The 23,881-nt window shown below is 40.2% G+C and overlaps 1 protein-coding gene across 8 annotated transcripts in view; it reads left to right on the forward strand.

The window, feature by feature from the left end:
* Positions 1–12: 12 nt before the first annotated feature.
* CNDP1 (carnosine dipeptidase 1) overlaps positions 13–23,881 on the forward strand; it is a 30,836-nt gene continuing 6,967 nt past the window's right edge. Inside the window, exons 1-9 of one of the 8 annotated variants that reach the window (XM_086894282.1) lie at positions 64–244; positions 10,343–10,577; positions 10,691–11,566; positions 14,317–14,475; positions 15,732–15,835; positions 19,353–19,471; positions 20,284–20,427; positions 21,690–21,852; positions 22,953–23,041. In XM_086894282.1, coding sequence (XP_086750408.1) covers positions 19,394–19,471; positions 20,284–20,427; positions 21,690–21,852; positions 22,953–23,041 — 474 coding nt within the window. In that variant the 5' untranslated portion in view covers positions 64–244; positions 10,343–10,577; positions 10,691–11,566; ... (1 more) ...; positions 15,732–15,835; positions 19,353–19,393. Of the gene's footprint in view, positions 245–2,670; positions 2,933–2,985; positions 3,251–10,342; positions 10,578–10,690; positions 11,567–14,316; positions 14,476–15,731; positions 15,836–17,581; positions 17,673–19,352; positions 19,472–20,283; positions 20,428–21,689; positions 21,853–22,952; positions 23,042–23,881 lie in introns of those variants that run through there. The other 7 variants (XM_086894278.1, XM_086894294.1, XM_023921654.2 and 4 more) reach the window with 7 other exon arrangements.

Here is a 23,881-nt window from a genome sequence, read left to right on the forward strand (position 1 = left end):
AGCATAACTGATAATACTGTAAGGGAGTGAATGGAATTTGTAGGCATAGACAGGGGGAGAAGAGATCACTTGTTGCAACTACTACTGACATCCAACTTCAAGCTGCCTACTGGATAAACTCCAATACTTTTGTTATTACATCAAAAAACTCCAGAAAAAGCAAACCTCTTAAATGCTTGCTATCTGAACTGGATTGGGCCGCCTGCTTCGGAATTACCTGACTGGCACTGGCAGCCTCAAGTTGGTAAGTATTTCAAGTGATAGTGTTTTGCTCTGAAGTATGGTACAGTCCTGTGTCCTGATACAGGTCAGCAGCATAGGATGATTGCTCCTTTGAAGGGTAGACAGTAGGAATAGCTCCTCTACCTGGTTTTCACTGTTGCTTGATCTGAAGACTTAATGGTGGAGAGCTGTTGGGCTAGGGAGTCTTCCAGTCTTGCTGAAGCTTGTTTTGGTTTATTTTGGTTTGTCATTGAAGTTGATGGCTGGAGATAACCTGGTACTATTAACCCTTGCACTTGCAGCTGGGGTGCAGGCAGACCATTCTCTTGTAAGCACTGAACACAAACACTGGGGAATGAATGTTTTATGAATTTTGTTGTGAACTATGTTCAGAAACCATATGTAGTTGTCCTAATGCATTTGTAACAAATTTCTTGAGAATCAGTAAATTGGCTCAAGCTCTGCACTGCACTGCATCAGATCCTATACTTGCTGTGTAATACAACATGGCAGAGCTGTGAAGGAGGCCCAGACAGAAGAAGGGGTCAGTTGGGGGTTTGTAGAAAAGGCTGAGAAGCAAATACTGTTGAATACACTGCAGAAATATTTTGGTATGGGGAGAATACCAGAACCCTTGAAAAAGACATTAACATGGATCTTTGGCCCAAGCAATGTGCAGGGACCTATGTAGGCCCACAGGAGTAGGTTGCTAAAGTAATCAGCACTTAATGAGATTTATTGTGACTTTAGATTTGTTTAGGTGAATAATTTTAAATTCAGAAATCATCAGTATCTGTTAGCTTGCTGCAGTGGGGCTTGCTTTAGCCATAACCTTCCTTGTCCCTGCAGCAGGTGACCACAAAAGCAGTAGTACATGGCCTCAGTGAAGAAGGCAGGCAGAAGGGGATTAGTGGTGCCAGCTTATTTTTGTGGCCTATATGCTTCAGACCTGGCTCCTTCAAGACTTCTAGTTGCAGAGAGCTAGCTTGCTGCATTGTGCATGGTGTTTAGAGTTTGCTTTGCCCAAATTGTTTGAGTAACAGCACTGTTGTACAACACAGAAGTGTCAGACATGACAGAAATTGTGAGCTGATCGTGAGAACCAAAATGCATCAGTGAAGTCCAAGGCCTGACACCCCGTCTGCTGGCTGTGCAAAGGCCACTTTGCACTTCCCACACAGAATTTAACAGCCTTGCTTTACCTGTTAAGTTTGAAATTGGGACATCTCTTTATCAGTGGCATGGGACTGCCAGCAAGTCTAGTTTGCTTGTACTTCCAGTTCTCCCACTCCAAGAAGGGAGAAAGATCTACAACATGGATTTTACAGCTACTTGTTCTCAGGGTGCATCTAGTCTGAAACTGAGAATGTGGATTTGTGCCCTCATTGCTCACTGGATTTCTTGTGTCTTAGCAAAATCCATGACAGTGCATCTTGATATGGACTTAAAAGAGCAGCTGGAGTTATTGCAAGCTGTTATCCCTAAGTAATCCCTAAATGCCATTTAACATGTGATTTTTCTTTATTTCTTTGTGTTCTGGGAAACACAAGCATGCACATTAAAACACAGCCCTGATCCTCAACTATGATGCAATCCATTTTAGGCTCATCCAGCACAATGTTTCCTAATTTGAAACTGTTTTAAACTTGCAAAATGGAGTTTGGTTTAGCATAATGAGTTTAGATGCACTAACTAAATCAAAACTTGAAGAGCTTCAGCTCTGTGATCTTGACCTTGAAGCAGTGTAAAGAGTGGAGATAACATAGAGGTAATCTAGATAAACTCCACTTTGTTAATTCTGTTAAACTACTAGCTCAAAAATTACTGTTTTTTCAGTGTTATCTGAACTCATTCAATTAAAATATAATAGATTCATATACTAAATATGCATTTACATTATAAGGCATCAATCTGAATAAATTGCCTTCCTGATAGTTAATAAAGTTATGCAGTAGATTTAAATCACTCTTCAGAGAATCTTCTTAGGCTGCCCAGGAAAGTTTAGTGGATAATTTTGATTCTAGTCACTTGCTAGCTTGATCATACCATTTTACAACATGAGGTTAGGTTATGACAAGCCCTGAATGCTGAGACATGTTTTTCCAGTACTTTTAAATATTCATTTTTCTATTAATTTTGCATACCCTTAGCGATTCTGAGATTTCATGAGGAAAACTTAACATGCATGCTAATGAAATAGGCCTCTACTGGTGCACAAGCAGCAGTATGCAGAGCTCTCTGTGCAGGCTTTTTCTTCTCAGTCATGGAGGCAGCTCATGGGCCTCTTATGTTTCTGCCCTTTAGACTGAAAAATGCAATAACAAGCACAGCTGAGCAGCTTTTTTTGTCACTGTTGCCGTGCTCGCCTTTGGAAAGGCAGCTGTCCTGTACAATTCCACTGGGATAACCACCATGGAGTTACTCTCTTACAGGCTCTCTGTATGTTCTGGGGTTGTGTGGAAGGATTAGGGCAGGGCTACAGGAGTGACTGCTGTGAGGAGCTGCCAGAAGCTTCCATGTCCTACAGAGCCGATGGCAGACGGGCTGCAGGACAGACCCAGCACTGGCCAAGGCTGAGCCCATCAGTGACGGTGGTAGCGCCTTTGGGACAACATAGTAAAGAAGGGAGAAAAATTACTGCACAGAAATAATTGCAGCCAGAGAAGAGAGCGTGAGAATCCGTGAGAGAAACAGCCCTGCAGGCACCAAGGTCAGTGATGGAGGGGGAGGAGGTGCTCCAGGTGCCAGAGCTGAGATTCCTCTGCAGCCCCTGGTGCAGACCATGGTGAGACAGGCTGGGCTCCTGCAGCCCAGGGAGAACCAACATGGGATGAACTGACTGTCTCCCTGCACCTCTGGGGTGAAGGAGGTGGAGAACTGGGAATCAAGCCTGGGAAGGAAGAAAGAAGGCATGGGAGGAAGATGTTTCATAGGTTTATTTTTTTTATTTCTCATTATCATACTCTGATTTGATTTGCCATAAATTAATTTCTCCAAGTCGAGTCTGTTTTGCAAATGATGGTACCTGGTGAGTGATCTCTCCCTGTCCTTATCTCAGCCCATGAGTCTTTCATTATATTTTCTCCCATTCTAGGTGAGGAATGGAGTAATAAAGCAGTGCTGGTGGCCACTTGGAATCTGACCAGATTTAATCCCTCACACTGTTACTATACTGCACAAATTCCACCCACTGCACAAAATGCCAAAATACTAGAAAGTTAAATATTTTCAATTATTATTATTCGATGTTTTCAATTATTAGATTCTCAGAAAATCTTAGGGATGCTTCTGTGTTGGCTGCTGCTTGTGAAACCATGTGCCCCCACAGCTGTCAGTCCTGTACTGAAAGAGCCTTATTAAAGTTCAAGTGTTCATAAGCAACGTGTATGAATAGTATTTAAGGTAGGGTGCTTTGAAAGCTGCTGCTGCTGCCTATGTGTGAATCCAAGTGAAAACATGCATAAAAATGCTAAATGTATTCTTGTAAAGGTGAATCTTTGGAGGACTGTTTCCTTGTTATTTTGGACAGAGTACATTAATGGAATTGCAAATATGAGCTGTTAATCTATGCAAAATTGTAGCCAATTCCTGAATTCCAAGATAGATGCTAAGATATGTAGTGAAATTAAATATGTTTCTGAAGTACTTGGTGGTTTTAATATTGATGTAGTGAATAGTAGAGTTCATGTTCGATATGAGAATAAATACTCTGTTGCCTTGGACTGTTTTAAATGCTTGTAGGTAGAATTGAGATTCTGCTGCTTAATTTCATGAATACCTATTAAACTGTTCTTTAGATTTGTAGAAAGCAACAATATAACTAAACTAAGTGCTGAAGTAGTACAATGGCTGCAAAAGACTTGAAAACTAGAATGCTATAAAATATCTATTTATTTATTTATAAATATGTCTTTGATAAGGTGTTGGATTAGACTATCTTACTGTATTAGTAATGGGTTGGCAACTTTTTTCTCTTCCATTATCAACTGTTTAGCAGTGCATCATTAGAAACCTTTTAAACATAAAAATCTTGTTTCTTTTGATGGATTTTTAATAGTACAGGCAGAGTACAGAATACCTGCCCTTTTCTGCCTCACATATTCTCTGCTATTGCTGCTGTTTCTGCTTCCCCACTCCCTACTTCTTCCAGTCATTCACATGAGGGGAACTAATCCTGCAAGGAGAACCCATGAAGTTTCCTAGGAATATTGGCTGTATAATGTGATAGTTAAATGTTGACTGGATTGGGTCTCTTCTGCTTTTTGTATAAAAAACATAGTTCTAATTCCAACATGGGAGCTGCTAGGAAGCAATGACCTTCAATTTTACTTCTTAGCTGCCTCTGCAATAGCTTTCAGTTTTTAGAAGTCGTCATACCATTATAATAACACTAAGTGGTGTGGGAGAAGGTAACTTTTTGTTTCCAAATTCCTCTCTCTTCACTATTTGAGTGAATAGCAGAAACCAGTGAGGGTTTGGGCAGAAGAGCAGCTATATCTGCAAATCCACTGGAACATAGTACTTTTTACTTTTCCAGAGTTGAAAAGCATCAGACAGCATCAGAAAAAATAAATTGGAAATGGTTCCAGGCATATCTCTTTAGGTTTTCCTATTGTGTTGAATGCTTAGCTGCAGGACTGTAGTTCAAAGCTGCAAGAATACAATAGAAGTTCAAAATACAGAAGAGTCTGCATGTCATTTTTAGGAACTGAGTGTCAAACACAGAATTAATACAAAGAAAGCAAAAGATTTATTTCTGCACAGCTTTGAATCTTGTTAGTATATCCAAGATATCCTGTAATATGTTGCCAACCATATCCTAAAGTTTTGTACAAGGAGAGGCAGTGCTGCTTGTGTTTATTTTAAGGCAATTTTAATTCTGACCAGATGGGTTCAGGAATACAAATCAAGAAGGGGGAAGACTGCATCAGGAGCTGAGGCACATGGGGCTACCAATTCTGTTGCCTGGCAACAGAATTTCAGTATTTAGTTGTGCATAAAGGTACCTTGAATGTGAACAGGCCTGGGAGAGACACAGGTAGAGAACAGGTCTCTGAAATGAACTGAAGGGCTTCATGGGAGAGGTAAAAGTGAATGTATAAATACATGTTCCTGGAGAATAGAGAGCCAGAATTCATTAGCTTCCAGTCTTTAGTCTGCTAATGTTCCTTTCACTGATCTGGAAATGATATTTAATGGAATTTGGCTGGTTATGAATTTAAAGTTTGTAGAACTGCATATAATTTTTGGAAGCTTTCCTTGGAGCTGTCTGACACTCATAGATGAAATTTAAATATCTCAGGACCAGTTCAGAAATAATTTTTTTAAGTTCATATGAGTTTTGAGGAAGGGATTAAAGAAATGGCATAATGCAATTTTGTTTTTAACTACACTTAAGTTCATGCATTGACTGGTATAAAACAGAAATAGATTAAAATGTAGCAAACACATCCGGGTGGGGTTTTTCCCATGGAAAATGGGAGCATCAGATAACTGTGTATTAAATTAATAGGGAACTATGCTGTATTACTTTGCCCACTGAGTGAAAGTGTTCCTATAGGATATGACAGGTAATTGAGACATGAACATAAAATATTAATAATTAGGATGATACATTTCATTTTCTTAATGTGCTGTAGTTCCACATCTATCTATGTGCAAATATGACACAGATTTACTGGGACACAGCAGTCACCTTGAAGCTGTGCTCAGTAGCAGCTGATTAGCATTATCTGTTCCAAATGTAAAATAAGTTCAGCCTCTCTGACCTCATTAGAGGGAGCTGAGAGTGCCTCAGTAATAAATGCTCATCTAGCTTCTTCCAATAATTTGATTTATATGGAAGAAATTTTTAATGACACATTCCCTGCCACTAATAGGCCAGCAGTCCTTATGGATGTAGAATAAAGATTCTGAATATAATTAGACTTAGGACTAAAAATTAAAAAGGGGGCTCAAGTAGGAAAATATTTTCTTCAGTAGCACAGGCTGTGATACAGATGTCTTTTCACAGATTTAGATTCATAGACATCAACACAGAAATAAGGCTAATGCATCCAGAAGTGCTTGATAATCTGTTTGTAAACTTAGATACGTGCACCTGTTTGCTTTTGAATTTGAATTACTAAAATCTATGCCCATCAAAAATAATCATCATTCTGGCAAACTAATAGTCTTCTTTTCCATTGATGAATAGAAAGAATTTGGTTGATAAAAGGATGAATTGGTCTGTGAGGCTGAGAGGCTGGTTCTTTAAGTTTGGGTCTAAATCAAAAGTAGTGGAGGTGGTGAATTGAAATTGTGAAATATTCAGAAACTTTTTTGCTTTATAATAGAGCAGGATGTTAAATTTTAATTTCATGCACTTTACATAAGATTATAATGCAAAAATACAGATTACAATCTGTCTGTTCCAAATATAATCTTATCTGTGTTGATAGAAATTAATATGTTATCCTGAGTCCTTTAAACCTATCAAGTTAATTTGCAACTCAAAACTAACATACAGCAAAGTGGTATAAAAGTCTCTTCTGTACTGTGTGATAGGGAGAATTGGTTACTTCAGAAAAGACATATATTGGTCTATATTGGCAAATAACACATAAGTTTATAAGCTTGGTCTGTCACTCATTTTTCACAGATATATCAATATTAAGAGTTTTCAAGATGGCAGAAGCAAGGGGTGATTTAGATCACAGAATCAGAAGGTTGGAAGAGACCTCCAGGATCGAGTCCAACCCAGACCTAACACCTCAAATAAACCATGGCACCGAATGCCACATCCAATGTTTTTTTAAGCACATCCAGGGATGGTGACTCCACCACCTCCCCAGGCAGACAATTCTAGTACTTTATCATCCTTTCTGTAAAAAACTTTTTTCAAATATCCAACCTATATTTCCCTTGGCACAGTTTGAGCCTGTGTCCTCTCATTCTGTCAGACCCTGTCTGGAGAAAGAGACCAACCCCACCTGAGTACACCCACCTTTCAGGGAGTTGTAGAGAGTGATAAGGTCACCTCTGAGTCTCCTTTTCTCCAGCCTAAACAACCCCAGCTCCTTCAGCCCTTCCTCACAGGTCTTGTGTTCCAAGCCCCTCACCAGCCTCGTTGCCTCCTCTGTATGTGCTCAAGTGTCTCAATGTCCTTCCCAAACTGAGGGCCCAGAACTGGACACAGCACTCCAGGTGTGGCCTCACCAGTGCCCAGCACAGGGGAAGAATGACCTCCCTGCTCCTGCTGGCCACACTACTCCTGACACAGGTCAGGATGCCAGTGGCCTTCTTGGCCACCAGGGCACACTGCTGGCTCATGTTCAGCCAGCCTTCACCAGCGCCCCCAGGTCCCTTTTCGTGTAGGCACTGTCCCCAGCCTATAACATTGCAGGGGGTTTTGTGGCCAAAATGCAGGACTTGCCACTTGGACTTGGACTTATTAAATCTATTATTATTAATAGATCTTACTATTAGCAAAGGAACACACCAAATACCGAAAAGCCTTCTCCCCAACCCCCTTATTTCAGTACTTGAAGTGTCACATGTCACATGGATAACATCCATTTATCTTTCAGTTTAAAGATCAAAAATTCTCTTTGTGTTTTTGCAGTGCTCTGAATTTGAGCCCTTGATCCTGCTAAATCTGTTAGTCGGTTTAGGGCCCAATTACTAGTCACAGGAACAAATGAAAACTTCAGATAAGATGACACCATGCTGAGATAATTCAAAAGCAATCAGTCACACTACTTCAGGCGGGTTTTTTTGGGTTTTTTTTTCCTTGAAATGTGGCTCTTTGAAAACTATTTATGAGGAAAAAAAGCACTCTTTTTTTTCCCCTTTACTTGCAGAGTTCACCTAAAGCCTCAAATATGTGAGATGCATTATCTTTCTAATATCTCCACAGAGCATTTTCCTCCCTCCCAGGTAAAATAGAGCAAGTCTAGGTAGATAAAAGACATGTTTACTTGTTGCTGGGAAGGCTGCACACAGATGAAGGATCTGACATCTCTGACACCTTCGTATTCAGCTGAGATTGCTCACAAGGTACTAAATGGATGGTTTGCACTCTTTAAATCTATCATATTCCGGAGTAAGATTTTTCACTATGAGTCCTTTATGTAATTTCTGCTTTGGAAATGGACATATGTGCTGCCTCTAGCAATATTTTCAGTAATAACTTTTCCTTTACCCTAGTAGTGAGTGATCAGATAGGTAAAAGCAGACTTGCTGCAAGTGGAGAAACTGAGGCTGACATTATAAACACATTTGTAGTTCTCTAAATGTGACAGAAACTGGGTTCACTTCATGATGGCAGTATCTTCTGTCCCCTGTACTAAATTGCCAGTGTGGGGGGTTGTGTATGCTTCTCAGATAGTTTTTTGTCATGGGAATATCCTTGCCCAGCCAGTTTCCCTGTAGGTACTAACATGAAAACAAACTATCCTAAACTCTATAGCCTTAATGAGGAAAGGCAACATGGGAAAGTAAGGGGACAACAGAATACATTTTTTTTTGTTTCTATATGCTTTTCTGTAAGCTAAGATATTGACTTCTGGCATAAGAAATAAAAAGAAAAAAGGCTATTTTATTTTTGTTTGTATTCTAATTAGGAGGCATAGCAAAAGAACACTGATGTTGTGGGTTTCCTTTTAGAGAAGAAATGAAAAAAATGCTATGTCTAAGTTTTAAGTGTTTCTTTATGGGCAGTTTCTATGCAATTACATGTCATAGATTGAGATTTACTGTTGAATTTAAAAATATTTTCCAACCTAAATGATTGTATGATAAAAGTATATCCAGCTCTACTGCTGACTATATCTGTCCAGCACAGGGGAAACACTCAAAGAATACAATGGGGTTGCACAAATAATGAGAAACAAAAGCAATGGGTGTGTCAGACTGGTAGGGTTTGTGATTAAGAGTCAGAGTTGAAATCCTGGTGGTGTTTGTTTAGGCTGCCCAATAGTACCCTAGAACTAGGGAGGGCTTTGGATAATGATCAGTTTGGAATGAGTCTTTGGATTGTTTGGGGAGCTTGGAGCAGTGCCTGTAGCCATGCACTGGATATGGTTCCTTGCTGTCACCGGCTCTGCAAGCCAAGGCAGGAAGCTGAGTGCTGCCCTAAAGCTCAACCCAGCATGCACAGCCCAGGACCTTCTCTCAAAGGTAGGTGATGAAAACCTTGTATTTTAGGGGCCTGACCAGGCAACTCTCACTAAAAGTAATTGAAAATAAAGCCTGTGATAGTGTTGCTCATCTGGAGCACCAAAAGTGTCGTGACCCAAGCACACATCCAGGCAATATGTATCCAAGATGCCATTCCCCCCTCAGCCTTCCCCTAGCCCATCTTGTAGGAAGGGATACATAGGGTGTTGCATATGGGGAGAAGATGCTTTTCTTCCTGGTCAAGCTCAAAGACTGGCTTCTAGGCATGAAGACAGGAGCACATGGTTCTAACAGTTTGTGCACTTGACATTTCACAGCTAATGGCTTAAATGCATTTTAAAATATTGTCATGAGACTTACTTTCTTTCTCTGTTTGAGTTCACTGTAAAACTTAATTCCCTCTGAAGTGCAGTGAATGAGGGGGTACAAACTTTATGCATCTTCATGAACTATCTCAAATATTTCAACCAAAATTTCATAATTTAAATAAGGGTTTAGGCACTCAGAATGTGGGATTAATGGCTTATATCTAAACCAGTGATTTGCAGAACTGTCATTTTCTTAGAAGTTAGGAGCTATTAAAAAAATTAGTTCTAAATGTTTGATTTTCTATAGTACTAAAAATGAAAAGCCATCACTGCAGTTTAAGCCATGTCAAAGCACATGCTACAGATTTGTTGAAAGGCCTTTGAATATATGAGAAACTTCTCTGTTTAAAAAGACTGTAACAAAGACAGCAAAAATACTTGTCTGTAGGGAAAAAGTGGAATGAGAACTACTTCCCAGAGAAATTGTAATTAAGTTTATTGCAACTCAAAAGTCGTGATCCACTAATTGTACATCAGTTGTTAGCAGGCTCAGTGCCTGTGTGCAGGTGTTTAACTAAGATGTCCAGATACGAACCAGTTGTCTAACCAAATGCTCCAGTCTTGTAATTATCTGTTTTTCTGTTTTTGTTGAGGTGCTGTTGCATTTTTCACACAAAGGCCCATGGCTGACATGAAGTGTGCAATGTGTGAGTGGTGCAGAGCCCTGGTTCAATGGGCATTTCCTCTGCTGAGGAAGGTGCTTTATCCTTGTTATGGGCAGTGGCACTTTGATAGAGGAGACGTGCTATGAAATAGCTCACACTCCTCCTTAAGGAGGTCACAAAAGCTTTGCAATGGTACCATCTGTTAGCAAGAGGCAGCATTATTGTGAGTATGTATATAAATTCATATATGTATAAACAATGGGTTCTTTCATTTTTCAGATAGTTAAGCTTAAGAAAGCTTACATTTAAGCTATTTTTTTTTTTTTTTCATTTAAGCTTAAAGGAGTTTGTGTTTGTCAAGAGAACAACCTTGGCTTGCTTTGGCCTTCTCCCAGATACACTTCGATGACAGGGGGACTGCAATGGGAAAATACTCCTAAGCCTTTCTTGAGAGGCTGTGGCTCCTGGGACACCCAACTGAGATGCAGGAGTCAGCGAAGTGTCAAACTGGGTTAACCCTGTGGTGCCCCAGACGTGTGCCTTGAAGGACACCATGCACAGCACCACCACAGTGACCTGTGCCCCGACTCTGACAATTCCTGGACCTCACAGAAAGCTGGGAGGAGGCAGTAGGAAAAGCTGCATAAACAAAGGGCTACACGATTAATGTTTACTCTGTGAGCCTGAAGAGCCAGTCTGGTGAGTCTGTTTGGAAATGACTATGAGTTATTAGCTGGATCAAAGCCTTACCTGCAAGGAGGGCATTAATCATCCCTAAGGAACACTGATGCTATTTGGCTGAGAAAAGCTGTCTGAAGGATATCAAGATGGGAATAACCCCTCACATCATTTCAGTGTGATTAATATCTGAAAAAAAAATTGCTGAATCATTAAGCCAAATGAATTTACAATGTTGCTTTTGGAAAAATAGGACAGTCTCCTGTGTCAGCACTCAGAGCAGTGTACTGGCATTGGCACTGGACAAGAATTTGTTTGTTTGGCTTATCACTTATTACTTGTGTGCTTGGAGCTCTGGGTACAGAGAGGTTGCTGAATGAGCCAGCAGGCGGTGAGAGAGCTCCATGTTACTGCTCTTCGTCCACACAGCACCTCAAATCTTTGTGGCGCTGCTCCTGGAAGGTGCTGAACATCATTGCTCTGTACAGAGGACAGTCTGCAGCCACCTATCCTTGTGAAGCATCTCCTGCCTGGGTAAGGGGACCTTTTCTATGTCAATCTTTTTCCACTGATATACCCAGGTGTGATTATTGACATCCAGGTAACAACTACTAAGTCAGGGTCTTGGGGATCTTTTCCTCTGTACCAGGAGGAATTTATCACAATCTCACTCCACTAGTGACAAGATCTCAGAGTGGACAATTTTGCTTAACTTGTGTTTTGACATCAATTGTGATTATCTTGAAGGATGGTGGCTGGGAAATACTCTTCTAACTGCAGTCTGAAGTGGGAAGGAGGAAAGAGGTGGAAGGGCTTGCTGCTGCTGCTGCACAGGGAAGTAGAAAGATCTGTAGGGGAGGGAGATTTGGGGACTTGTGTGAAAGGGCCTCTCCATTCTACACCAATACTTCTGGGATGCAATGCTAAGTTTTAATAAGGGAGTATACTGAGAAATGACAGTAAGCTGCAATAATAACCAGGTACCACTGATTATGAGATGACAGCAACATTCCTGCTTTTCTGCACTACACTTTCAAGAAAAGAAAAATAGCTATCTTGAACTAGAGATAGCTGCTTACAGAGTGACAGGAAGCATTGAAAACCACCATATCATTTCTGTGTTGATGAAATATTGGTCCTAGCAACATATTTCTTACATATTTGTTCACTCAAACTTAATATTAATTATAATCCTATAATTAATTGTAATTATTTAGGACACTCTTTTAATCAAGGTAAAAGCATGCTAATTCTGCTGAGGTTCCAATGAAGTGAAGGTACCATCACTTTAACCAAGTGAGGGTGCTACTCTTTACCCTGAGGTACTAATAGAAACACAAAGTAGGGGACCATCTCTACCCTAGATTGTTTACATTTCCAAATAACAAGAGAAACAGAGCCAGTAATGCTTTCCCCCCCGCCCCCTTTATCCTATTGTTTTAGTTCCGCTCTTATTTTCCTTTAATCAGTCTATTTCCTCCTGCTTAAACACTTACTGTTTCCCAAAGAGGATACTCAGCCAAACTATTTGAGCTGGTTCTTGCATTTCTTGTAGTTAATAAGCTACCATCAAAGAGTGTTTTTATTAAAGAGATAAACCTGCCTACATTTAAAAATCCTTCTAAACAATGTTGGCAATGTTTATGATATCCCATAAATGGAATAAGGACCATAACAAAATAAATCTCTTATATTGTGGACCTTAAACCTTGTTCCAAGTTATAGGTTATAAAATAAGGGGCAATTAGCAATGAAATACTAAGCTATAAAGTAATAATAGATTTTTTTCCCCATGATAGTACAGTTCTTCAGTAGTATTATGTGATTAATAGAGAAACAGTTGAATGAATTGACTAGATATAGTAGATCTATTTTTAATCTCACTTGTGCTTTTCTAATTCAGGAATAAACTCCAGTGTGAAACACTTGAAGCTAAGATAAATGAAGACAGGATTCATGTAAAAACAGTATTATCTTAAATAAATTAAAACAAACATTTAATTCCCCCCAAATTCTGCATTTCATTTGCAAATGAGTTTTTACACCTTAATCAAGTGGAGATTAAAAGAAAAGAAATAAAAGGAAAGGTCTTTGTAAGGCACTGAGACAGGATCTGGATCTCCCTTATTACTTACTACCTTATTATGCTTCTAACTGAATTTGACCATGTCAGTAGAGGTTCTTTCAAAATGGGAAGAGGACTTTAAGAGTAGAAATTTGCATGCAGACACAAACACCTAAAATTGATTACAAATTCAGCAGTTCTCCCTTCTGCTATAGGAGATGTGGCAGCAAGATGGTGAGGCTATCCATATCTAAGTACAAATACTGCACATCCCAAAATTCTTTCCTACAAAACTTTTTTTGCCATGAAAAGAGCAAGAGCCAGCAGAGCTGTCTTTCCAGGAAGAATATTTTTATGCCCATGTTTATCTGATTGCAAACCGATTAACAGAAAATTATCTTAGGTAAATGCTGAATTACTCCTCCTCACAGGGTACAAAAGGCAATATTACTTTCTGGTTAAAGGGCTTTGCCTTAACAGAAATGTGTCCTTTTCTTTTTCTACTTTTCAAGACAAAGCAAAATCCACCTATTTTCTCTCAGTCCTCCAATGTATTACTGTAAAGCAGCAACAGTTACCAGCAATGCTGAAGTGCTTTCTGGCACTGGGATTCCTGTTGGGGTACTGAACTTTCAGGAGGGAAAAGGAGATGGGAAAATTTCTCATGTTTTGATGTGTTATTGATTTGGCTATCCTGATTTCATTATTATACGATAGAGAGGCAGAAGTGAACATCTAAACCCAAAATTAATCTTTAACTTAAAACTATGTCTTTATTAACTGCGGAACTTTTAAGTACAATTGAAATAAAATGTCCCTGTTCTGCAGGTGAAAGAGACCTTTCCAGTTCAAGCTCTCACCATCAGCAACAAAGGCAGCTAGATATAAGGACGTTCTTTTAAAATATCATCTGTATTATAGCACAACAGAACTGACAAGCAGGGTCTCACTTTTTCCCTAAAGGGTTGGCTTGAGCATGGGCAGGGCTGGTCTTTGCTGCTCTCCAAAACACCATTCAGGCAACTGATGTTGCAACACTTGAAGAGCTGACTGCTGAAAATAGCACTGGGTGTTGCAGTGTCACCTGCCAGCAAGTACAGAGCTTGCCTATGCTTCCCACCAAACATTTTCATTACACAGTCTCTTGATTGGGGTGATACTTCTTTAGTAATCTTCAAATGCAGTCAGGTGCTGTGAGCTGGTATTCATTCCCCTGCAGGTGTCTGGATCCCTGCAGCTCCTGGTCAGTAGGACAACAGTGGCTGCAGGTGGTCAGGGCTGGGCCTGAGAACTGCCACATGAAGAGTTGTCCTCCTTCTCCAAGGACCTCACTCAGCTGGAGAGGTGACTGTGGCTTGATTGCCTGCTTCCACCAATGGTATGCCAATTATCAATGAGTATTGTTAAAAGAAGTTAAAAAATACCCCCATTATCTCAGTTATCTTCCTTGATGGTGACTGCTTAGAGGGAATGTTCCTTTCAGTGGAGTCCACCATTGATTTGCTAAATTAGTTCCTACTGCCATAAACATCTTTATTTCCTTTCGTGTCAAATGTACTTTATGTTATTTGCAAACCAGATGAGTCCTGACTCAGGACTAATTTTTCTAGTCAGTCTAGTTTTTCTCTGGGGTGTTTGCAACCCAATGTTCAGTTTTTATTGGCACCCTCCTCCCTGCACCCACTTGAAATGCTGTGTTGCAGGGAGGGAAGCACATGAAGCACATGCTTCAGGAGAGACAAGGATGCCTTCAAAGCACGTTAAGGAGCTACTTCTCAAATATTTGTTAGTTTAGTTGATATTTTATCAAAGAATCAACTTGGATTTCTTGTTAAATCACCACAGAAGAACACTAAGTTTTCTTTTAACAGTGCTTAACGACATGGGAGGAAGCAAGACAAAAAATGTTCTTACTACTAAGGAACAAAGGAAGAGAAAGTGCACAACTGACTGTCATGTATTATTTCTAAAAATAGGCATACTACATTTTTCTATAGAGCAGCAACTGCTCCTTAAAATGACATCAAATAAAATACACTTGACATTGAACACTGAAGTCTTTGTTTGATATCCCCCCCAGCTATCATTCTTGCAAATCATTTTTCCCCTCCTCATGACACTGAGATATCTCAGCTTTGCCTGAAATCTTTCTACAGCTTTATTAAACCGGCTCCCTTTTTGACATGAGCTGTTCCAGCTGCAATCCAAATGCTCCTGAGCAGCACTTTGTATATTAGTAGTGCATTAACATGAAGTTCCACCAGCTACTCACCCTCCCTCCCTCCTTCTACTACAGAAAAACATAGCTGTTACCTAATTTCTTGTTTGAATTATTAATATTTCGTGTGCTCTGCTGCTTGGTATGTCTTCACATTCATTTTCCAAACTTTGCCTCTGTTCCTTACTTTTGTTTATGAACAAAAGTATTTTTGTGATATTCTATGATCTTTTCTTGAAGTTTGATCTGTTCTGAAAATATCACAGAATATTTCCTAATTTCCCTAGGATATTTTGCTTGGCTGGTTGGGATTTTTTTCCTTCACAGCATTTTAGCTTCCTTGTTTCATTTTCTTAAACAGTTAAATGCTAATGAAACATGACAAAGACATACGTCTCTTGTCTGCATCTTTCCAGGTCATTTGCACGTAACTGAGACAAAAAGAGAAAGACACCAGCACCACAGCAGACATCCTCTGTAAAATCCTCAAGTAGCCCTTTTGTGCTTCTGACATTAAAAGGTACGTATTTATTCAAGTCACCATAAGGTGATATATATATATCTATATATAAATATACCAATTTTTTAGATTGAAAGTGCATAGAATTCAGCAATATCAAAGATTTGAATAGAAGGAGGGGAAATCATATGTGTTAGAGATAATGATATTTACATCATTTACATCCACTGCATGATTGCAATTGGTGCCTCTAGCAGCCATGTTCTGACCTCTGCTATGATCTTCCTTGTTCAGGCATGGAATAACCAAAAGATCTATTTTTTTTATATAAGTGAACCTGAGAAGCCTGTCAGGTTTTCTACAGTAAGGTTAAAGGAGGGTGCATTCAGTGGCCTCTGTTGTAAATGTTTTCAGACTGAGGTTTGGGAATTGCAAGGTAGAAAAATGAGTGAAATATGTGTGAAACCGAGGCAGCCACCCAGCTTTGTGGCAAATGAAGGTAATGGTCCTGATGCCTCTCTAGATGAACAGCTGATGGAAATCCTGGGATATGATTTGACTGTGGCAAAACTAGGTTTCATCCCATCTACAGATGAATGCTCCCTGTACCATTCCTGCTGCTATCACTTTCTCCTGGAGGTGCAGTGCCTTGCACTTTTCCAGAGCCCCTCACAAATGCACCCATCATGGTCCCATCATCTCAGTTCATGTGGGAGCCAGCTCCCCTCTGCAAGACCCATCTCCCAGGTGAAATACACTACATCAGTCAAAAGGACCACCCTGAAGGTAAACTTTGCTCTCCTGGGACACACTGGAGACTGCACAGCATTGCACAAGCAGAGCCATTGCCTGGTCCCCCAAAAGCACACAGTGACAAAAAGAGAAGCAAACAACATGAATGGCCTCTGCACTCAGCTTTTACGTAACTCCGATCATCTTCAAGTACCTTGAACCCCTTTTGAATGTGACCTGCAAAGTCTTGGCTCAGATGCCCTCCTTGGCTCAGATACCCAGGCATTGCCCCAGCAAGTGCCAGTGTCTTGTCTTTGCCAGGAAAATCAGGGTCCCATTCACCAGAGTTCTGTTACCACCACCCCAGTCTGGGGCTCGTGTTCTTCTCTCCTCTGCCCTGTGCAGCCTGGGAAGCCCTCCTGACCATGCCTGTGGTCCACATTCCTACTACTTACTGCTCTCTGTAAAATGGGCTTCAGCTGACAAATATTTGCAGCCACTTGCACAGTCCAAGGATAGAAGAAATAGCCAGACTGGGGGATTTAAGTTTAGGGTGCTTGTTGCAGAATTCCTGTTCTTGAGCCTTACCTGCAGAATCTCAATCCAAGGGTGACTGTAACCTAAATTATCAAAACTTCATTCTCAACCATGTCTTTGTTGCTAAATCCCAGAAACTGCTTTGTCTCGCCTAAAGTGCCCAGATTTTTTCCATGCTTGCTTCTAAAATTCCTGAATAATCACTTTTGCTTTAGAACAAATTGCTGCTTCTGTGACTGGTGATGAAAATATTTGAAGGGGATTGTTGATTAGATCCATCTCTTGGAGGTAGAGTTTACTGTTTTATGGAGAAAACAATACAAGAAGAAAATGATACTTTGACCATCACTAAAGGTTGAGGTTTAGTATTTTAAAAATATTTCTATGTTTAAATGATACGGCTAAATTTAATCTCTCCATCCTAAAAACCACCTCCAAATTTGGATTTTCTTGGCTTGGTTAACAAATCTTCTCCAAAAAAGTGCTTTGCAGCTTCACTCTCCTGCAAATTCAGCATTTGGTCTCTTTCAATACCAGTGTTTCCACTGTTAAGAGATGTCAGGAACTGAACACTGTGAAATATATCTGCTGTCAGAGGCCTTCTCAAAGCTTCACTTCAGAAAGTGAGGTAAGCCTTGTAACCTTGCTTCTGAGGGAAGGTTGGAAAATGGAACCCATCCTTCATACAGCCAGGATCTCCAGCCAAAGTGAACGTTTCCCTCATCTTGTTCATCACGCTTGGGCTTTCAATCTTCCTTCTCTGTCAGAGAAACATAATTGAAATTATTAATATTACCATAGCCTATCACCTTAGCAATGCAACAAAGTTAAGGAGTTATGGATGGACCTGCAACTGTACCTTTCGTTATTATTATAGAATATATTTAGAAAAGCATTGGGATTTGGCCTTGGAGTCCATCCTATCACAGCCTGATACAGCAGCTGTTCTGAATTTAGCCAGACCAAGTATTTAGCCATCCAACAATTACTCTGCTAATACCAATTCAAGACACTACAGCAACAGCTTCAAGCAAACATGAAAGGAAAACTGGAGGAATAAGAAAAAGACATTTTAAAATCTTATAAAAAAGAAAAGATGGCAGAGAGGTTTGCAGGTACTAAATGACTTCTGCACTTACCAAGTGTTTTGGTATTGTCACTGTTCTTAATCAACCACAAAAGCTATTTGTTTTCTAATACTCTCCAGCATCAGGCTTGTTTTCCCTTATTCACATAAAATATGTAATATGTGTCAGTGAATCAATTTTTCTGCCTTCTTTTGGCAGTCTGGAGGGAAAATCATGTCCTGGGCTGCAGCATCATCAGCTGGGCAAGGGAGGGGATTGTTTTGCTCTCTTTTGCACTGGAGTGGCCTCACCTTGACTGCTGCATGCAGTTTTAGGTACCACAGTGTAAGAAAGACATGAAACCATTAGAGAGCATCCAAAGTAGGGTTATGAAGATAGTGAAGGGCTTTGAGGCCATGTGAGGAGCACCTGAGGTAACTTGTTCTGTTCAGCCTGGAGGAGACTGAGGGGAAACCTCATTGCAGTTACAACTTCTCCTTCCCCCAGCTGAAGAGGAACAGCAGGCACTGATCTCTTCTCTCTGGTGACCAGCAACAGGACCCGAGGGAATGGCCTGAAGTTGTGTCAGGGGAGGTTTAGGCTGGATATCAGGAAAAGGTTCTTCACCCAGAGGGTGGCTGGACACTGGAAGAGGCTCCCTGGGGAAGTGGTCACAGCACCAGCCTGGCAGAGTTCGAGGAGTGTTTGGACAGTGCTCTCAGGCACATGGTGTGATCTTGGGGCTGTCCTGTGAAGATTCTGGAGTCAGACTCAATGATCTGTGTGTATCTTTTCCATTTCAGGATATTCTATGATTCTGGAAATGAAAAGAAAGATGAGTCCTCTGGGCTGTTGGTACCTGCAAGTCTTGCCCCTTAATTGCCAGGGTTGTCTTCCCAGAACTTACAATTTGACGCTTGTGTACTGAAAAACTGATGCAACAAATGTTTCTTTAGAAAATGTTACCCCTAAGTTATTTATAAAGCTGAAACTAAAGATGTTCACTCTTTAGTAATTTTTCCAATTTTTTCCTTCAGCAACTTGACTATGAATCAATTGAAGTTTTTATGTCTATATATGACTATGAATCAATATGAAGTTTTACTCTTTCTCCTGCCTTGAGGAGACTAAATGAGACTTAAATAAGTTCAGCACTTTGTAAGTGTCTCTGCTTTTTAGTGCTGAAAAGAAATATATATTGCAGGATGTCTGTAATGTTGAATTTTATCCTTAACTTCCAGGTAGCATCCATTTCAGCCCTGTGCTGCTCTCGAAGGCAGTAATGTCCTCCTCATCATCTTCATTGCTGGAAATGGAGATCTTCCAGTATATTGATGCACATCAAAGTGATTTTATCAAGGTAGGAACTATATTGCAGTGAAATGATGAACACAGAGCTGGTGCCCCAGAGGCCTGGGCTCCTCTGGCTGGAGGAGTGCCTGTCACAAAGGTAATGTGCAGGGTTCCAGGTCTGGCATCAGGAGTGCAATATGCACTTCACACAGCAAGGCTGCAAGGGGACAAACTGCTGGGGACCCCTGGGGTGAAGGAGGGATTTGCATGGACTTCCACAAAAGAGATGTTTCAGGGTATCCTTTGAGTGTGTTCAAAGAGAGGCTCCACTAAGTCAAAATGCACCTGCATGGGCATGCAAGTCAGATAGGATGCTCACTCTCTGCCTTTGCTTCAGAACTGAGTTTTGTAGCTTTGCTCTTTACAAGGAGAGGAGTCTTGGTCCCACACTGGTTTGTGCTTTCATTTCCATCAGCCCACTGTGAAAATACAGAAACATAATCAGTCCAGTCAGTATCAGTTACACTCTGAATCTATGAGCACTTCTGAATCCACACAAGGATCACCAAGGTAAGCTGTACATAACGCAATTTCTATAATGCAAACTAGTCAGCGTCTAGTCTACCTCCTCTTTCACTGGAGTTTTGATCCAGGGTTGATAATGTGAATGCCTAAGTGTGAGCACCCTCCCTGTTTAGAAAGTCAGGAATCTCAACCCTGGGGAGACATCTAAGCAATTCTTCTCTATCCTGAAACTTTAGATATGATAATGCTGTGATGACAGAGAAAGAAAATCATCTTCCAGTGTGAGATTTCTGATACAAGGGCCAAGGACAACAACATTCTGGATCACCTAATTGCACATTTCTTCCTGTGCAGGATCTGAAGGAATGGGTGGCTGTGGAAAGTGATTCTGTTCAGCCACATCTGAGAAAAGAAGTAATGCGAATGATGGCACTGGCAGCAGACAGACTTGCAGCACTGGGAGCCACTGTTAATTTAGTAAACTTGGGGTCACATCAGGTGCTTATCTGATTCTTGGACTTAAAACATCATATCTACACATGGGTCTACCTATTGCATTCAGTGTTATGTACATGTATGTTATGACATAGAGTTATTTTTTGAAAGCTAGATACAAATTAATCAATAGTCCTGCATGATACCTGCTGAAATCAGGTCTGGGAACTGAGAGCATACTGGGAACCACACAGGCAATCCAAATGCAAATTGATGTTCTCTGCATAGAAGGGAGTTTGATGGTTTTAGCTGGTAGGAAGCAGTTTGCAAAAGTAAAAGGACTGAGTTGTTTACTGGGGCTCATTTTAAATTTTTGTCTGTAATGAACCATGAGAACTAATGTATCGTTTGTCACTGAACTTTCTTGATGAGGGAGGGTTTTTTTAACAAGGAAAATGTTGTCAGACAAAGGGTTAGCTACCTAGAACATCATCAATTGTTTTCAGAGCTTCTGACAAATGATCCAAGCTATTTTCTTTCATTGTTGGAAAGCAACAGGGAAGAGTTAATCTCTGAGAGAACTTAGTCTCTCATTTACTTTCCTTACTGTAGCCATGGGCTCTTTTCTGCCCTGGGCTGTTACATTTCTACTCTAACAGGAATTCAAAGGTTCAATTATAGTGATTCTCTTTCCTTTTCTCTGAGGCTTTTGGTGAGGATTCTGATGCTTAGCACAAGGATCTGGCAGTATAGCAACACTAGTATTTCAGGTTGTGTCATTTGATAGTTGCAGAGAATGCAATTGGGCCGTGTGGAGCTCTGTTCTGCACAGAGCCACATTAGAGGATTAGCCTTAACCTGTTTTTAAGACAGTGTGACATAGCTACTGCCTCCTGCCAGCAACATTTTTTTTGGTTTTTCTATTTGAGCTTACAGGCCTCCTGCCCTCTCTGTCTGTGGTGAAATCAAACCTCAAACTAATTTGTGTGGCTTTTGACTATTCAGTGTCACAATAGGCTCCATAGCACAAGGTTACCTCTGTTGTCTCCAGTGCTGAGACATGAGATTTTGGTAAGGAGGGCATTTATGACAATAAAATGTTAGAAGAACTCTACAAAATCCAGCAGGAAATAAACAGTTGAGGAGAAAAGTCTTAGTTTCTCTAAACAGCTTAAAACTGGATGCGGTCAGATTTTTGCACTTAATCAAATCTAAATCAATTGAGTGTAGAAGTATTTTCAATACTAAGAATTCCAGATTTTTTGTACACTTCTAAGTTTTAGGTTTGGTTTCCTTAGATGCCTTTTCTTAACCTTTCTTCACAGCTGCCTGATGGCGAAGTCCTCCCACTGCCTTCTGTGATTCTTGGGGAGCTGGGGAAGGATCCACAAAATCCCACGGTGTGTTTCTATGGTCATGTGGATGTGCAGCCGGCCAAGAAGGAAGATGGATGGAACACTGACCCCTACACACTGACTGAAATAGATGGTGTGCATCTTTTCATAAGTTTTGAATCATTATTTGAATACATAACCAAGGTTCTGATTGGGAGATGAGTTCCTGTATATTTAACCAAAGCATTAGGACTTCTGTGGAAATCTTTGGGATGTGTCCAGCAGCTTTCAGCTTTGATGATTGTTCTGTGACTAGTGAGTCCCACCAGTGACTGCCTAATATTTGGTGTGGAAAAGCAATGTGAGGTTAAAGATGCTTTATAAAGTATTCAATAGAGAATCCACTTCTGCTTAGAAGTTGTTACAGGATTTTTGCATCAACCATTATCCTCCCTTGCACCTCCTGCTCTTGCTTCATGCCACTTATGTACTTCCACCTGCCATGCTGGAGCTAAGGAGCATTTGCTTGGAAGAAAGTGAGTACAGTACCCCTAAATGTAATTATCCTTCCAGCATAGCTAGCTGACTGAAGGAACAAAAACAATGGATAGAGGGTCAGCAGATGAGTAAGGCCTCAGAAATCCTGATTCCCAGGCTATAACCACTGAGTTGCCCTTTCTCATTATCTGGGATAAATTCTCAACAGCCATACTGATGTGATTCTTCTGCCTTTTTCCAGGGTATATCCAGTGGGGACTACTACAGAAGTTTATACACAGGGGCATATTTCAGTTTCATGCACAGTCACAACTGTACATGATGTAGAGCTGGAAAAGGAGTTACATACTTAGACTTGTAGCTTAGTGTTTCTGCATTTCATGGCATATATCTGTAGGGATTTTGGTGCTTGTTACCTGGTCTGAATGATGTGTCCAGAGGCTGTGTATTGTGCAAACCCTTCAGGAATATCTGGTATGAACAAACAGTTCCTGAGAAAAAAAGTGAAACTTAAAAATTCAATAAAAACCACAACATGATGCATATAAAAGGAAGGAAAGGGGAGAAAAAAGTGTACCAGTCCATTAGGGAGCAATTGAACACCTGATTTAAAATGAGTCAGTGAAATCCTGACACTTTTGACACTTCTTCTCTCCATCACTTAAGCTTCTGTGGCAATTGGAATTTGCCAATTACACTGAAGTGATGAGGGAAAATTCAAAGATTGCTTAAAAACTTTACTCTTTTCTTTTCAAGGAAACCTCTATGGGCGTGGAGCAACAGACAATAAGGGACCTGTCCTAGCTTGGATAAATGCAGTGGAAACATTTAGAGCCTTGAAATTTGTAGGTATCAATGAGGACTTCTCTATTATTATTGCTAATTTTTATTCTTTACTATTATTTATTATTTATATCTCTGGAGGGATGTATTTACATTCCTGAGTAAGATGAGACCTCTCTGTCACAACAGATTACATACAATTTGAAATATTAGCTACTTCTGATGCAAGGGCATCAGGGTAAGGACACTTTGGGCACTGGTCCCACTCCAGTAAGAATTTATCTTTGAGCATTTCTGTTTTGAACAGTCTGCAATGTAAATACAGTCTCGCTGCTATTGCCCTGCAGAGGAAAACCCACGGGGAAGCATTCAATATGTATTATGTACATTACAGAGCTCTGATACCCTGTTTTCTTGAGAGCTTTTAAAATGGTAAAATAACAGACATTACAGAATACTCGTGAAATCTCATCTCTGGTGATACATTCTGCTAATCTTTGGTGTCGTCTGGTCTGCCTACGAGATACCTTCAATTTATGTGTCTGCATGAAAAGAATAAGCATCTAAAAATGTTCATCCAGAATGGGCTGTTATGTCACCAACAGATTAGATTTATCAAAGCAAATACTTTGAATGGGCACGTTCACCAAGTACAAATGCAATCACTCAGAGTCTGATGAATTTCTGAGGTCAGACATTTGCCTAAATTACTGCAATGACCAGCATAGTCATCTTCAAATAATTTAATAATTTTGGAGTAATTTTACCCCCAAAATAAAGGTAAACCAAAATATATTTTAGGCTTGTAACTGGGTTAACTATCATTCTTTAAGGTGAATTTGCATGACATATTCTGTTAATGTGCTGAGAAACAGATTTCTGTCTCTTGTATGACATCATGG

The sequence above is a fragment of the Cyanistes caeruleus genome, chromosome 1 (genome assembly GCF_971803275.1).
Source record: "Cyanistes caeruleus chromosome 1, bCyaCae1.hap1.1, whole genome shotgun sequence".
Lineage (NCBI taxonomy): Eukaryota > Metazoa > Chordata > Aves > Passeriformes > Paridae > Cyanistes > Cyanistes caeruleus.